This window comes from Nycticebus coucang, chromosome 11, assembly GCF_027406575.1.
Source record: "Nycticebus coucang isolate mNycCou1 chromosome 11, mNycCou1.pri, whole genome shotgun sequence".
Taxonomy (NCBI): domain Eukaryota; kingdom Metazoa; phylum Chordata; class Mammalia; order Primates; family Lorisidae; genus Nycticebus; species Nycticebus coucang.
The window spans coordinates 126,062,684-126,075,885 of NC_069790.1; the positions used below are offsets into that span (position 1 = coordinate 126,062,684).

A 13,202-nucleotide genomic window follows, 5' to 3' on the forward strand; every position below is an offset into this window, starting at 1 on the left:
CAATTTTTGAATTTGAAGACAAAAAGCTTTAAAAAGATTCTAAAAAGACCTTTATATTTTCCTTACTATAGAAGAGGAAAGTGAGAAAAGGCTGTATTTCTGTTCTTGTTTTGTTTTGACTTAATTTAAATTCTTTAATTCATTGCGTACTATACACACGTGTTTAATCCTTCCTGGATCTCAGACTCCTGACCTGTAGATAAAAATAGCACACACCTGAGGCCCAGACGCGACCACACTGCAGGGGGCGCCCCTGAGGCCGAGACGCGGCCACACTGCAGGGGGCGCCCCTGAGGCCCAGACGCGACCACACTGCAGGGGGCGCCCCTGAGGCCCAGACGCGGCCACACTGCAGGTGGCGCCCCTGAGGCCCAGACGCGACCACACTGCAGGGGGCGCCCCTGAGGCCCAGACGCGACCACACTGCAGGGGGCGCCCCTGAGGCCCAGACGCGACCACACTGCAGGGGGCGCCCCTGAGGCCCAGACGCGGCCACACTGCAGGTGGCGCCCCTGAGGCCCAGACGCGACCACACTGCAGGGGGCGCCCCTGAGGCCCAGACGCGACCACACTGCAGGGGGCGCCCCTGAGGCCGAGACGCGACCACACTGCAGGGGGCGCCCCTGAGGCCCAGACGCGACCACACTGCAGGGGGCGCCCCTGAGGCCGAGACGCGGCCACACTGCAGGGGGCGCCCCTGAGGCCCAGACGCGACCACACTGCAGGGGGCGCCCCTGAGGCCGAGACGCGGCCACACTGCAGGGGGCGCCCCTGAGGCCCAGACGCGGCCACACTGCAGGGGGCGCCCCTGAGGCCGAGACGCGGCCACACTGCAGGGGGCGCCCCTGAGGCCGAGACGCGACCACACTGCAGGGGGCGCCCCTGAGGCCGAGACGCGGCCACACTGCAGGGGGCGCCCCTGAGGCCCAGACGCGGCCACACTGCAGGGGGCGCCCCTGAGGCCCAGACGCAACCACACTGCAAGGGGCGCCCCTGAGGCCAAGGCAACCACACTGCTGGGGGTGCATCTGAGGCCGAGATGCAACCGCACTGCAGGGGGCAGTCTGACATGTTCATCACACAACAGCAAGATTATCTAACAAGACAAATTTGTTATAATATTATTGCTGTAATTAAATGTTAGGAACATTGGTGGTGTTTTTCCAATGACACACTGAGTGTGCTTTTCTTAGCCTGTTTGGGATGTGTGATGGGCATCATAGGAATCTTTGTTACTGACTGAAGTTTATCATTTTAAAATCAAATGGGCTTAAATGTTAAGGTAGCTTAAATAAAGTTAGAAGAATAAAAGACATATATCATTCCAGTCTAAAAGTTTATCTGTATCAAGCTATATAACATGATTGACAAGAATTCTGCAGATTAGGTACAAACTGAAATTCTTGGATCTAAGAATAAATGATTTAAATTCACTACTTAAAATTGAAGAAAGTAGGTGTGTTTCTTCCTATCTCTAAATATTTCATATTTAATCTTCCATTCTATACGCACTTTCAAATTATGATTCTGAACTAGTTAGCTATTAATAATCTCATCTTGGTGGAAGACAGGTGGTTTTTCAACTTTTTAAATTTTTGTTTATTTTAATAGATTTAGGGGATGCAAGTTGAATTCTGTTATGTTCATATATTAAGTATTGGTGGACCCTGGGCTTTTGTTATATTCATCATCACAATAATGTTATACTACGTAGGTAATTACAACATTTTTTAAAAAAAGATTATGAAGAGAAAAGAGTGCAGGGTGAAAATCACTTGAGTAAAAGTAAAGGGACTTTGCCCAAAGTGCGCCACTTCTCTGTCAAACTAGACCCTGATTATTTTCTTCATTAATTCACTTGAAGCCAAAAATGATCAATAATTAAAGATTAAACTTGAAAATCTATGACATGCTTACTTGATCAGCAGCTGATAATTAACAGTATTCCCAAATAACAACAGAGTTAAAACTTTAAGAGGCAAATCTGATACCTTAGCATCAAAGAAGCACACTACTTTTTATCGTAAAGATTTCAACAAAGGGAGTGAAATAGGGATACCCCAATCACTAAGACAACGTGGAAATCTACATTACCTTAGCAAGGGTAAGTCACATATGCAAGGGTCTGGGGAGTTGGAGTAGAGGGATGCCTAGTCCCTCCCCGACCACCCGTCAGGATGAAGCAGGCCTTGCCAAGGCCTGCAGCAAACTTTCATCACAGAGAAGCTGCTTTATTACTCTTAAGTCTTCACCTCTCTCAACAGCACAAGATACTGAGAGGATTATATTTTTTCCTTTCAATTATATTTTGAATTAAAAAGTTTTTTATTCTGCTCTAAACATGTAACATATACATACCATTTAGTCGTCTATGGAGTGATTCTTCTTCTAAAGTAATCATATAAATTTGTTCATCCAGATCTTCAAGAATCTAAATTTAAAGATAAAACTATTAAATAATGCAACTTTAAAAGACCAGTGTTTATGAATATGTTGAGACTATCTAACCAATTATTTTAGATAATGTATTAATTCAAATTATTAGGAACCCAAATTAAAAATGGCCAAACTATTTTATTTAAAAGATTAAGGTATTTATGTATACAACTAAATATATCAAAGGTTGATTATCACAAACCCTACATACATTTAAATTGGATATTTTTAAAGTTTAATAGATTAAAGAATTCTGCTTCTTTCTCAACAGCAAACAAATGTATGTATTTTAAACAGCCAAAAAGCTAAATATAGTAAGTACCTCTTTACACCTAAGCCAATGTTTTGTAGCTAGAAGGAACAGACACTCAGTCTGACATTTGTTTTCTCATTTATAATTACCTACATAACATCTAAAACAAGAAATCCATTAGGTACATTAGTAACATGCAATACTTTCCGTTCTGTTACCTTTATGTACTAAGAACATTCCATAAATATTGAAGACTGGTGTTATCAAAATCTTCCAGTAGAATCCTAAACAAGTGGTATGTCTATGTGTAAACCACACAACACCAAACCCTACAAAACTAGTTCAAGAGAAAAAAAAAATTCTACAAATCAATTGCCAATTATATAGGATATTATGTGCAAAATATTCAAAAATATTGTGATGAAAGGATCTTAACCATCTTCCTATGTCTGGGGAAATTCTGAAAGAAGCCCAGAGCTGCTATCAATGTTCTGTATCATTCGAACCCAAGCTACTTATTGTCAGCAAAAAAATGATTTAGGAGAAGTTAGTGGCCAAAAGGATGGAAAGCCATTTTAAGAAAGAAAAAAAAAAACTATTAAAATTATTATACTCAATATATATCGATAGCAAAAGATGAATACAAGTCACATTTGACTTCTGCAACTACAAGAGGTGCTCAGAGTGGTCACCCTCAGCGGGCATTCTGGAGGACGGCAAAGGACGCTTGCACAGCACTCACCAAAGTGGCCCTTCTACTGCTCCACGAGCAGCTTCAATTTCTTTCCAAGGCACCACCAGCACAACTGGTTTTCTAGGGTGCGCACATCCTTTAAGGCCCCCCATACCCACACTCGCACTGTCACTGTACTTCTGCAAAGTTCTCAGATTTCAAACACTGGTTTTCATGGTGGTCTTGGGCTCTGAAGGACGACCATGCTTCTGCCGTTTTCTTTGTCCTGCCTGTCACATGGTGACGCCAGCATTCATGTGATTAATGCCAACGCCTGAGGGAAACATCATACTACACATTGCCATGGTAATTCAATTCAACTTTGAAAAGTAATACATAGATAATAGCACATAAAATATGTCTACATTTCTGGTCCTCCATGTTATATACTATAATATGTACACACATGCGAGTATATACATATATACATGCATATACAAACCTTTCAGCTGCCTGATAAGGTGTTTTCAGAAAATAGATTCTCAAATGTTGCAATCCCTATCAGGTATCAAATTTATATGCTTTATGTGAAATTTATTTAAAGCAATCCAAACATCCTCAGTCTTTCAAAAAATATTTATGGTCCCCACGACCTAGCCCCACACTAATTGCTGAGTATGTGCACTCTCTACCCTTGGGAAGCCTAAACTTGGAAGGGAACAAAAAAATAAATAAATAAGAATAAATAATAAATATAAAAATAATGACAAAGACCATGCATGAAAGACTAAGAGGTGAGAAGGAGACAGAAGGGAGATCTACACAGACCAGCAGGTGAGGCCTCTGCAAGGAGACAGCACTTAAGCTGAAACGCTAGTGAGTAGCGCATGCTGGGGTGTGTGACGGTCCTGCAGAAGGGACTGTGGTACACGGAGAGGAGCAGCTGAATGCAGGGAGCTGCGTGTAGTGCTGGGGTGTGTGATGGTCCTGCAGAGGGGACTGTACACGGAGAGGAGCAGCTGAATGCAGGGAGCTGCGTGGAGTGCTGGGGTGTGTGATGGTCCTGCAGAGGGGACTGTGGTACACGGAGAGGAGCAGCTGAATGCAGGGAGCTGTGTGGAGTGCTGGGGTGTGTGATGGTCCTGCAGAGGGGACTGTGGTACACGGAGAGGAGCAGCTGAATGCAGGGAGCTGTGTGGAGTGCTGGGGTGTGTGATGGTCCTGCAGAGGGGACTGTGGTACACGGAGAGGAACAGCTGAATGCAGGGAGCTGTGTGGAGTGCTGGGGTGTGTGATGGTCCTGCAGAGGGGACTGTGGTACACAGAGAGGAGCAGCAGAATGCAGGGAGCTGTGGGGAGTGCTGGGGTGTGTGACGGTCCTGCAGAGGGGACTGTGGTACACGGAGAGGAGCAGCAGGATGCAGGGAGCTGTGGGGAGTGCTGGGATGTGTGACAGTCCTGCAGAGGAGAGAGCCGTACACTGAGAGGAGTAATCCCAGCTGTGATGGAGGTTTACATGAGAAAGCAGGGACCATGTATCTTTAGAGGACATGACCCAAAGTTTCTTTCCCATCAACACTTCACCCCACTTACCCCAGTTTGTATAAGAATTGATAATTTTTACTTTTCTTAAGGTCTAATACAGGGGTTTCGAAACTGTTATTTTTCCTCTGCTGCACATTGGAAGAACATGAGTTGTCTTGGGCCACACATTAAATATACAAACACTAACGAAAGCTGATCAGCCAAAAAAAAAAAGGTCCCTGCATACTTTTCATGACAAGCAAATTAAGTCCTCACAAAATCAGCATGTGGCCTGTGGGGCCTGCAGGGTAGACACCCCTAGTCTAACATATACAAAAGGATTTCATATTCTGTGCAAACTGTCCAAAGATTACTTATCAGCACATAATTATTTGTACTAAGTGCCCCACACATTCTCCCCTTAATTGTCACAGCCCTATGAAGAACAGACTGTTAACATCCCCATTTTATATTGTAAGAAACAGAGGTTTAGCAAAGAAAAGTTGTGTGTCTTTGAAGCCTATCCTCATAACCACGATGAGCAAATGGGCTTAAATATGTGTAAGACAGACATAGTCCTGACCCCAAACACCTTACATTCCAGAGTAGCAAAAGAAACGAGATAATTTTTTTTTAATTATAAGATCAAAATAAATATCATTAACTGAAGCCTACATAAAATGTTAACAAAAGTTCAAAAAAGGGGTGGTGCAAGTGGCTCAAAGGAATAGGGCACCGGCCCCATATGCCAGAGGTAGTGGGTTCAAACCCAGCCACGGCCAAACAAAAACTGCACAAAAAAAAAAAGAAAGAAAAAGAGTTCAAACAAGAACTATTAATTCCAGTTGTGGAGATAAAAGTTTTGACTAGTGTCACTTTTGTTGCTTTTTTTATTATTAAATCATAACTGCGTACATTAATGCATTTATGGGGTTCAGTGTAGTGATTTGATACACAATGTAAAATGCTTACACGGAACTGATTAACACATCCATCACTTATTTACTTATTTGTTGTGGTAAGACAATTATACTCTTAATAGTTCTGAAATGTACCATTGCATTATGCATGTTAGGTGAGGACCCCCAAATGCCCTCCCTCCTCCCAGCCTACCTCCTCCCCTCCCCTCTCTCTTCTCATCCCTCCTATTTTCTGGAATATAGTTATGTTTTATCATTCATATGAATGTTTAGGTGATTATATATTGACTTCATAGTAATAGAGTACATTGGATACTTTCTTTTCCATTCTTAAAAAATGTAATACTTTTCTAAGTAATACTTTACTAAGAAGAATATGTTCCAGCTCCATCCAGGTAAACATATAAGATGTGAAGTCTCATCTTTTTTAGGGCTGCATAGTATTCCATGGTGTACATATACCACAGTTTGTTAATCCATTCATGGGTCTATGAGCACTTAGGCTGCTTCCATGTCTTGGCAATTATGAATTGGGATGCAATAAACATTCTGGTGCAAATGTCTTTGTTGTAAAATGATTTTTCATCATCTGGGTATATATCTAGTACAGGAATTGCAGGATCAAATGGTGGGTGCACTTTTAGTTCCTTGAGTATTCTCCAAACTTCTTTCCAAAAAGGTCGTAATAGCCTGCTTTCCCACCAGCAGTGTAGAAGTGTTCCCTTCTCTCTGCACCCACGCCAACATGTATAGTTTTAGGATTTTGTGATGTGTGCTAATCTTACTGGAGCTAGATGATATCTCAAAGTGGTTTTGATTTGCATTTCTCTGATGATTAAAGATGATGAGCATTTTTTCATGTGTTTGTAGGCCATGTACCTGTCTTCTTCAGAGAAGTTTATGTTCACGTCTCCTGCCCACATAGAAATGAGGTTATTTGTTCTTTTCTTATTGATTAATTTGAGTTCTCTATAGAGTCTAGTTATCAGACCTTTGTCAGAAGCATAACCTGCAAAAATCTTCTCCCATTCTGAAGGTTGCCTGTTTGCTTTACTGTGCTCTTGGTTGTGCAGAAGCTTTTTTAGATTGATCAGATCCCAGTAATATATTTTTGGTGTGCTTCAATTGCCCAGGGGGTCCTTCTCATAAAATATTCTCCCAGGCCGATTTATTCAAGGGTTTTCCCTGCACTCTCTTCTAACATTTTTATAGTTTCATGTCTTAAGTGTAAATCTTCTATCCAGTGAGAATCCATTTCTGTTAATGGTGAAAGGTGGGGGTCCAGTTTCAGTCTTCTACAGATGGCCAGCCAGTTCACCCAGCACCATTTGTTAAATGGAGAGTCTTTCCCCCCCTGAATATTTTTGATAGGCTTATCAAAAATCAAACGACGATAAGTAGCTGGGTTCATCTCTTGGTTCTCTATTCTATTCCACAAATCTACCTCTCTGCTTTTGTGCCAGTACCATGCTGTTTTGATCACTACAGATTTATAGTATAGCCAAAAGTCTGATAACATGATACCTTCTGATTTGCTTTTATTTCTGAGTAATGTATTGGCTACTCAAGCTCTTTAAAGTATGACAATGTTGCTTTAATAGGGATTTCATTAAATCTGTATATTGCTTTGGGTAGTACTGACATTTTAACAATGTTGCTTCTTCCCAGCCATGAGCATAGTATGTTTTTCCATTTGTTAACATCTTCAGCTATTTCTTTTCTCAGAGTTTCATAATTCTCTTTATAGAGATCTTTCATGTCCTTTGTTAGATAAATTCCCAGACATTTCATCTTCTTTGGCACTACTGTGTAAGGAATAGAGTCCTTGACTATATTTTCAGCTTGACTATTGTTGGCATTTATAAAAGCTACTGATTTGTAAGTATTGATTTTGGATCCTGAGATGCTGCTATATTTCTTGATCACTCCTAAGAGTGCTGTAATTAAGTGCCTTGGATTTTCCACGTATGGAATCATATCATCAGTGAAGAGTGAGAGTTTGATCTTCTCTGACCCTATTCATATACCCTTGATTGCCTTCTCCTGCCTGATTGCAATGGCTAGGACTTCCATTACTATGTTGAATAGCAGTGAAGACAATGGCAACCTTGCCTGGTTCCTGATATGAGTGGAAATGTTTTCAATTTAACTCCATTCAATACGATATTGCTATGGGTTTGCTGTAGATGGCCTCAATCAGCTTAAGAAATGTTCCTTCTACGCCTATTTTCTCCTTTATCATTTATGTTCTGATCATGAAAGGATGCTGCATATTATCAAAAGCTTTTTCTGTATCAATTGAGAGAATCATATGGTCTTTGATTTTTATTTTATTTATGTGATGTATTATGTTTATAGATTTACATATGTTGGTTGTAACCAACCAACTTGGAATAAAATCAATTTGTTCATGGGGTATAATTTTTTAATGTGTTGTTGAATTGTGTTTGCTAAGGTCTTATTGAATCTTTTGCATTTATATTCATTAATGATACTGGTCTATAATTGTCTTTCTTTGTTAGATCCTTTCCTGGTTTGGGGATCAGGGTGATATTTGCTTCCTAGAATGTGTGAGGAAGTATTACTTCTTTTTCTACCCTTTGGAAAAGGTTGTATAATATAGATACTAGGTTCCTTTTTAAAGGTTTGGTAGAACTCTGATGTGAAACCTGGACTTTTCTTTATTAGAAGAATTCGTATAGTTGATGCTATTTCAGTGATTGCTATAGGTCTATTCAAAATTTCTAATTCCTTCTGGTTGAATCTAGGAGGGTGGTGTGCTTCCAGGTATTGGTCCATTTCCTTCAGTTTTTCATATTTCTGGGAATAAAGTTTTTTGTAGTAATCATTGAGGATTTTTTTTTAATTTCTGGGGTGTCTGTTGTTATTTCTCCTTTATCATTTATGAGTCAGGATATTAGACATTTTGCTTTTCTTTTTCTGGTTAGGTTGGCCAAAGGTTTATCAATTTTATTAATCTTTTCAAAAAACCAACTTTTTGTTTTGTTGATCTTCTGAATGATTCTTTTGTTTTCAGTTTCATTTAATTCTACGCTAATTTTGGTTATTTCTTTTCTTCTACTGGGTTTGGGGTTGGAATGTTCTTCCTTTTCCAGTTGCTTGGGATAATCCATTAACTTGTTGGCTTCCTCTCTTTCTATTTTCTTGATGAAGGCTATTAACAATATAAATTTCCCTCTTAGGACTGCCTTTGCAGTATCCCACAGGTTTTGGTAATTTTTGTCTTTATTATTATTTTGTTCCATAAATTAGGTGATTTCCTTTTTAATCTTGTCTTCAACCCAGCTGTCAATCAGCCTAAGAGTATTTAGTTTCCATGACTTTGTTTGAGTATGAATATTCCTGTTGGTGTTGAGTTGAACTTTTATTCCATGGTAGTGTGAAAAGATACAAGGAATAATTTCTATTCTTCTAAATTTGCTGAGGTTAGACTTGTGTCCTCAGAATGATCAATGTTGGAGGATGATCCGTGGGCTGATGAGAAGAATGTATATTCAGGTTTATTAGGATGAAATGTTCTGTAGCAGTCTGTTAAGTCCATTTGTTCTAGGGTCAGGTCTAAGTTTAGTATTTCATAGTTTAGTTTCTTCTTGGAGGATCTATCCAAAAGTGTCAAAGGGGTGTTAAAGTCTCCAACTATTATAGTGCAGGAAGATATCAAGTTGTTCATATCCATCAGGGTTTGCTTTATAAACTGAGGAGCATCCTAGTAGGGTGCATAAACGTTTATTATTTAAATCTCTTCATGTTTGGTGTTTCCCTTCACAAATATGTAGTGACCATACTTATCCTTCTTTATTTTTGTTGGTGTAAAGCCAATTGTATCTGCAAATAAAATTTCAACTCTGCTTTTTTCTGGTTTCCATTTGCCTGTATTATAGATGTCCATCCCTTCACCCTGAGTCTATTTTTATTCTTTAAGGTAAGATGAGATTCTTGTATGCAGCAGCTATCTGGTTTGAATTTATGTATCCAGTCAGCCAACCTGTGCCTCTTTAGAGAGCAATTTACACCATTCACATTAATTGAGAAAACTGATAAGCATGGTAGTGTTTTGGGTGTCATGTTATTCAAATGTCCAGTGGACATTTTTAATCCTTTCACCACTGTGGAATTTGGGTTTTGCTCAAAAATTTCTGGGTGAGTTTACTTTGGTGGTAGAGCATTGTGCTGGTCATTGTGTAGGATGGGTCTGAGAATATCCTGGAGAGCTGGTTTAGTTATGGCAAATTTCTTCATGCACGTCATCGAAGTATTTGATTTCTCCATCATAAATGAAAGTTTAGCTGGATACAGGATCCTAGGATGAAAGTTGTTTTGTTTTAGGAGATTGAAGGTCAATGACCTTCCTCTTCTGGCTTAAAAGGTTTCAGCTGAGACATCTGCAGTCACTCTGACATTTCCTCCTTTCTAGGTAATGCTTTTCTTACATCTGGCTGCTTGCAGCATTTTCTCCTTCCATTAACTTTGGCAAAATTAATCACAACATGTCTAGGAGATGCTTCATTTGGATTGAGTCTTGGTGGGGTTCTTAATCTGTCTACTATCTGAATTTGTGTATCTCTTCCAATGTTTGGGAAATTCTCCTCCATACTCTGTTGGAGTAGAATATCTGTACCTTTAGGATCATCCTCTTCTCCTTCAGTAGTTTCTATAAGACAAATATTTGATCTTTTGGAGTGATCCCACAACTCTCTTGGGGAAAGATCAGTTTTTGCTCTCCATTTGTCTTCAATTTCAGAGTGCCTTTCTTCTGCCTGGTCAACTCTATTACTGAGGAACTCTACTGTATTTCAGAGCTCCTCAAATAACTTTTTCATTTCCTTGAGCTCTGCTATCTCTTTTCTCATTATTTCCTTATTTTTGGTGACTTTGTCTTTGAATTCATTAATTTCTTGAGACAACTTTAGAACTACTCTTTGGATTTCAATTTCTAACTTTTCTTCCATTCTATTCTTATTTGCCATCCATATTCTGAATTCTATTTCTGACATTTCAGACATTTGTCTATGCATAGCATCTTCAATTATATCTCTTTTGTCACTCTTCGGGGGTGTTGATCTACTCTGGTTATTGCCAGAGTTCTTCCATTGGTTTCCCTTCATGTTTATTTTCTACCATTTGGTTATTAAAACTGGTAGGGTGAGATTGAATTGGGGGTCCTGGGTAATAGAGATAATCATCCCCTTACCAAAGCCCTGGGCTTTGTAATTGTGGCTTAACCCCTACAATCTTACAAAGGCCCCTTTCAGAGTTTGACCAGGGACCTACTTGGTGAGACAGCGCAAGCTGGCTCTGTTTTGAAATCAGCCAACCTCTACCCTATCCTAAAAAGTCGCAGTATTAGGTTTAAATCTCAGCTAGAGACAGAAACAGACAGCCACAGTGCCCCACCCTCACCATTCAGTTCTTTTCCACTACAGAACTTCAAAGGTCAACCTCAGAGTGTTCCCTGGTGGACAGGCCCAGATGCGAGTTCCAATCAAATTGTCTCGGGCAGCACAAACCCTACTTAACAGAGAGGGATCCAAGGGTCTACAACTGTGGATAGAAATCCTTAGTTCTGTCCCACAATGCTGAGGGTATGTTGCCCGGTCCCTGCTGGTGAGCCACCAATTGCCTGTCAAAGTCCCCACTGGGCATCAATGCCCCTGTCCCCCAGGCACAATCAAAGCCGGGAGTCTGGGACCCCACCCACCGGGTTCAGTTCACAGCAGGCATCCACGCCTCTGCTCACCAGCTCATTTGGAGCCAGGGGACCATGCTCACAGGCAAGCCTCTGCTCCCTGGCTGAGTTGGAGCCAGGGATCATGCCCTGCAAGCCAGGCTCAATTCACACCCAAAAAGCCTCTGCTCCTTTGCTCAGGTGAAGCAGGGGATCCTTGCCCCTGCCCACAGGACTCAGTCCACACCCACAGGCAATCCTCTGCTCACTGGCTCAGTTGGAGCCAGAGGTGGCTAGGCTCAGTCCACACCTGGCAATCCTCTGCTAGAAGCCTCAGCTGGAGGCGGAGATCCTCACACAACCTGCTGAGCTCAGTCCATACCAGGCAACCACTCTCCTGCTTACAAGCACCGTCACAGCCAGGGGTTCTGCTCCCCCTCCCACCAGACACAACCTGAACTGGGCTCAACACCAACACTGGCCCAGCAAAGTCATTACCAGGGGACTGCTCCTCCCCCACTGCATGTCCCTTTCTTCCCAAACCCTCTTCCTTCCCCATTAGTCACAGATTCTGTTCTGATATTCATCAGTCCACACTATGCCCAGATCCCTCAGGAAAAGATCAAACACTCTAGACTCTACAGGGGTCAGAACTTCAGACCGCCATGCAAGGTGGGAAGGGAGGACTGGGAATTTGGAACTGTGGAGAAAATATTTGTTCAATTTTATGCCTGGTGGTGGGGTGTCTAGGTTCACAAGTGGGACCTCCCTGGAGAAGGAGACCCAGTGCTTAGCAGCTCTCTCCAGTGAGATAAAATGAGAGGTATTTTGTCCCCTGCTCACCTGCAGACAGCCCACAGCGAGCCTCCCACTTGGGAGACGGGTCTCCTATCCTCTAGACAATAGGCTTTGTACCTGTCTTCTTGAATGTCTTCCTTGGAGTCAGAGCTTGCCAAACTTCTTTTTTGGCTCGGCTCCCCACTCTTTGGTTTCATAAAGTCTGGTTCTGACCAGTTTTTCTCCCTCTGATCAGGAGCCTCTGCCAAGTGTTGCTTCTAGTCAGCCAGCTTCCCAGAATTTCCTTTTTTGCTTTTTTTTTTTTTGTAGAGACAGAGTCTCACTCTATCACCTTTGGTAGAGTGCAATGGCGTCACATGGCTCATAGCAACCTCCACCTCCTGGGCTTAGGCAATTCTCTTGCCTCAGCCTCCTGAGTAGCCGAGATTACAGACACCCGCCACAACGCCCGGCTATTTTTTTGTTGCAGTTTGGCCAGGGCCAGGTTTGAACACACCAACCTCGGTATATGGGGCCAGCGCCCTACCCACTGGGCCACAGGTGCCACCCCTATTTTTTTAGCTTTTAAGAGATGTGATCTACTATGTTTCTGGTTGATCTGGAACTCCTGGCCTCAAGCAATCCTCCCATCTCAGCCTCCTGAGTAGCTGGTACCAAAGGCGCACACTACCACAACCGGTTGGATCAGTGTTCTTGATGGTAGTAGCATCTTACCTGATTGCTTAAATTACTACAAGGAATCAGGACATTTCAATCAGAGGAAACTATAAAAAAAAACACAGAGGGGAAGAGGTACAATGGCCACTGGGTAGGGAAGCAGTTCTATATCTCTGTGGATTATAGCAGAACCAACAGTAGCTTAAAGCCTGTGCTCGAACCCTGCTCCATCTCACAGATCTGTGATCTTGTACA

At 41.8% G+C, this 13,202-nt stretch overlaps 1 protein-coding gene across 2 annotated transcripts in view; it reads right to left on the reverse strand.

Moving 5' to 3' along the window:
* The window catches only part of LMBR1 (limb development membrane protein 1), a 241,507-nt gene that overhangs the window by 76,123 nt on the left and 152,182 nt on the right, over positions 1-13,202 (reverse strand). For both annotated transcript variants that reach the window (XM_053609599.1, XM_053609600.1), the window contains one exon: positions 2,359-2,431. In XM_053609599.1, coding sequence (XP_053465574.1) covers positions 2,359-2,431 — 73 coding nt within the window. The remainder of the gene's footprint in view (positions 1-2,358; positions 2,432-13,202) is intronic.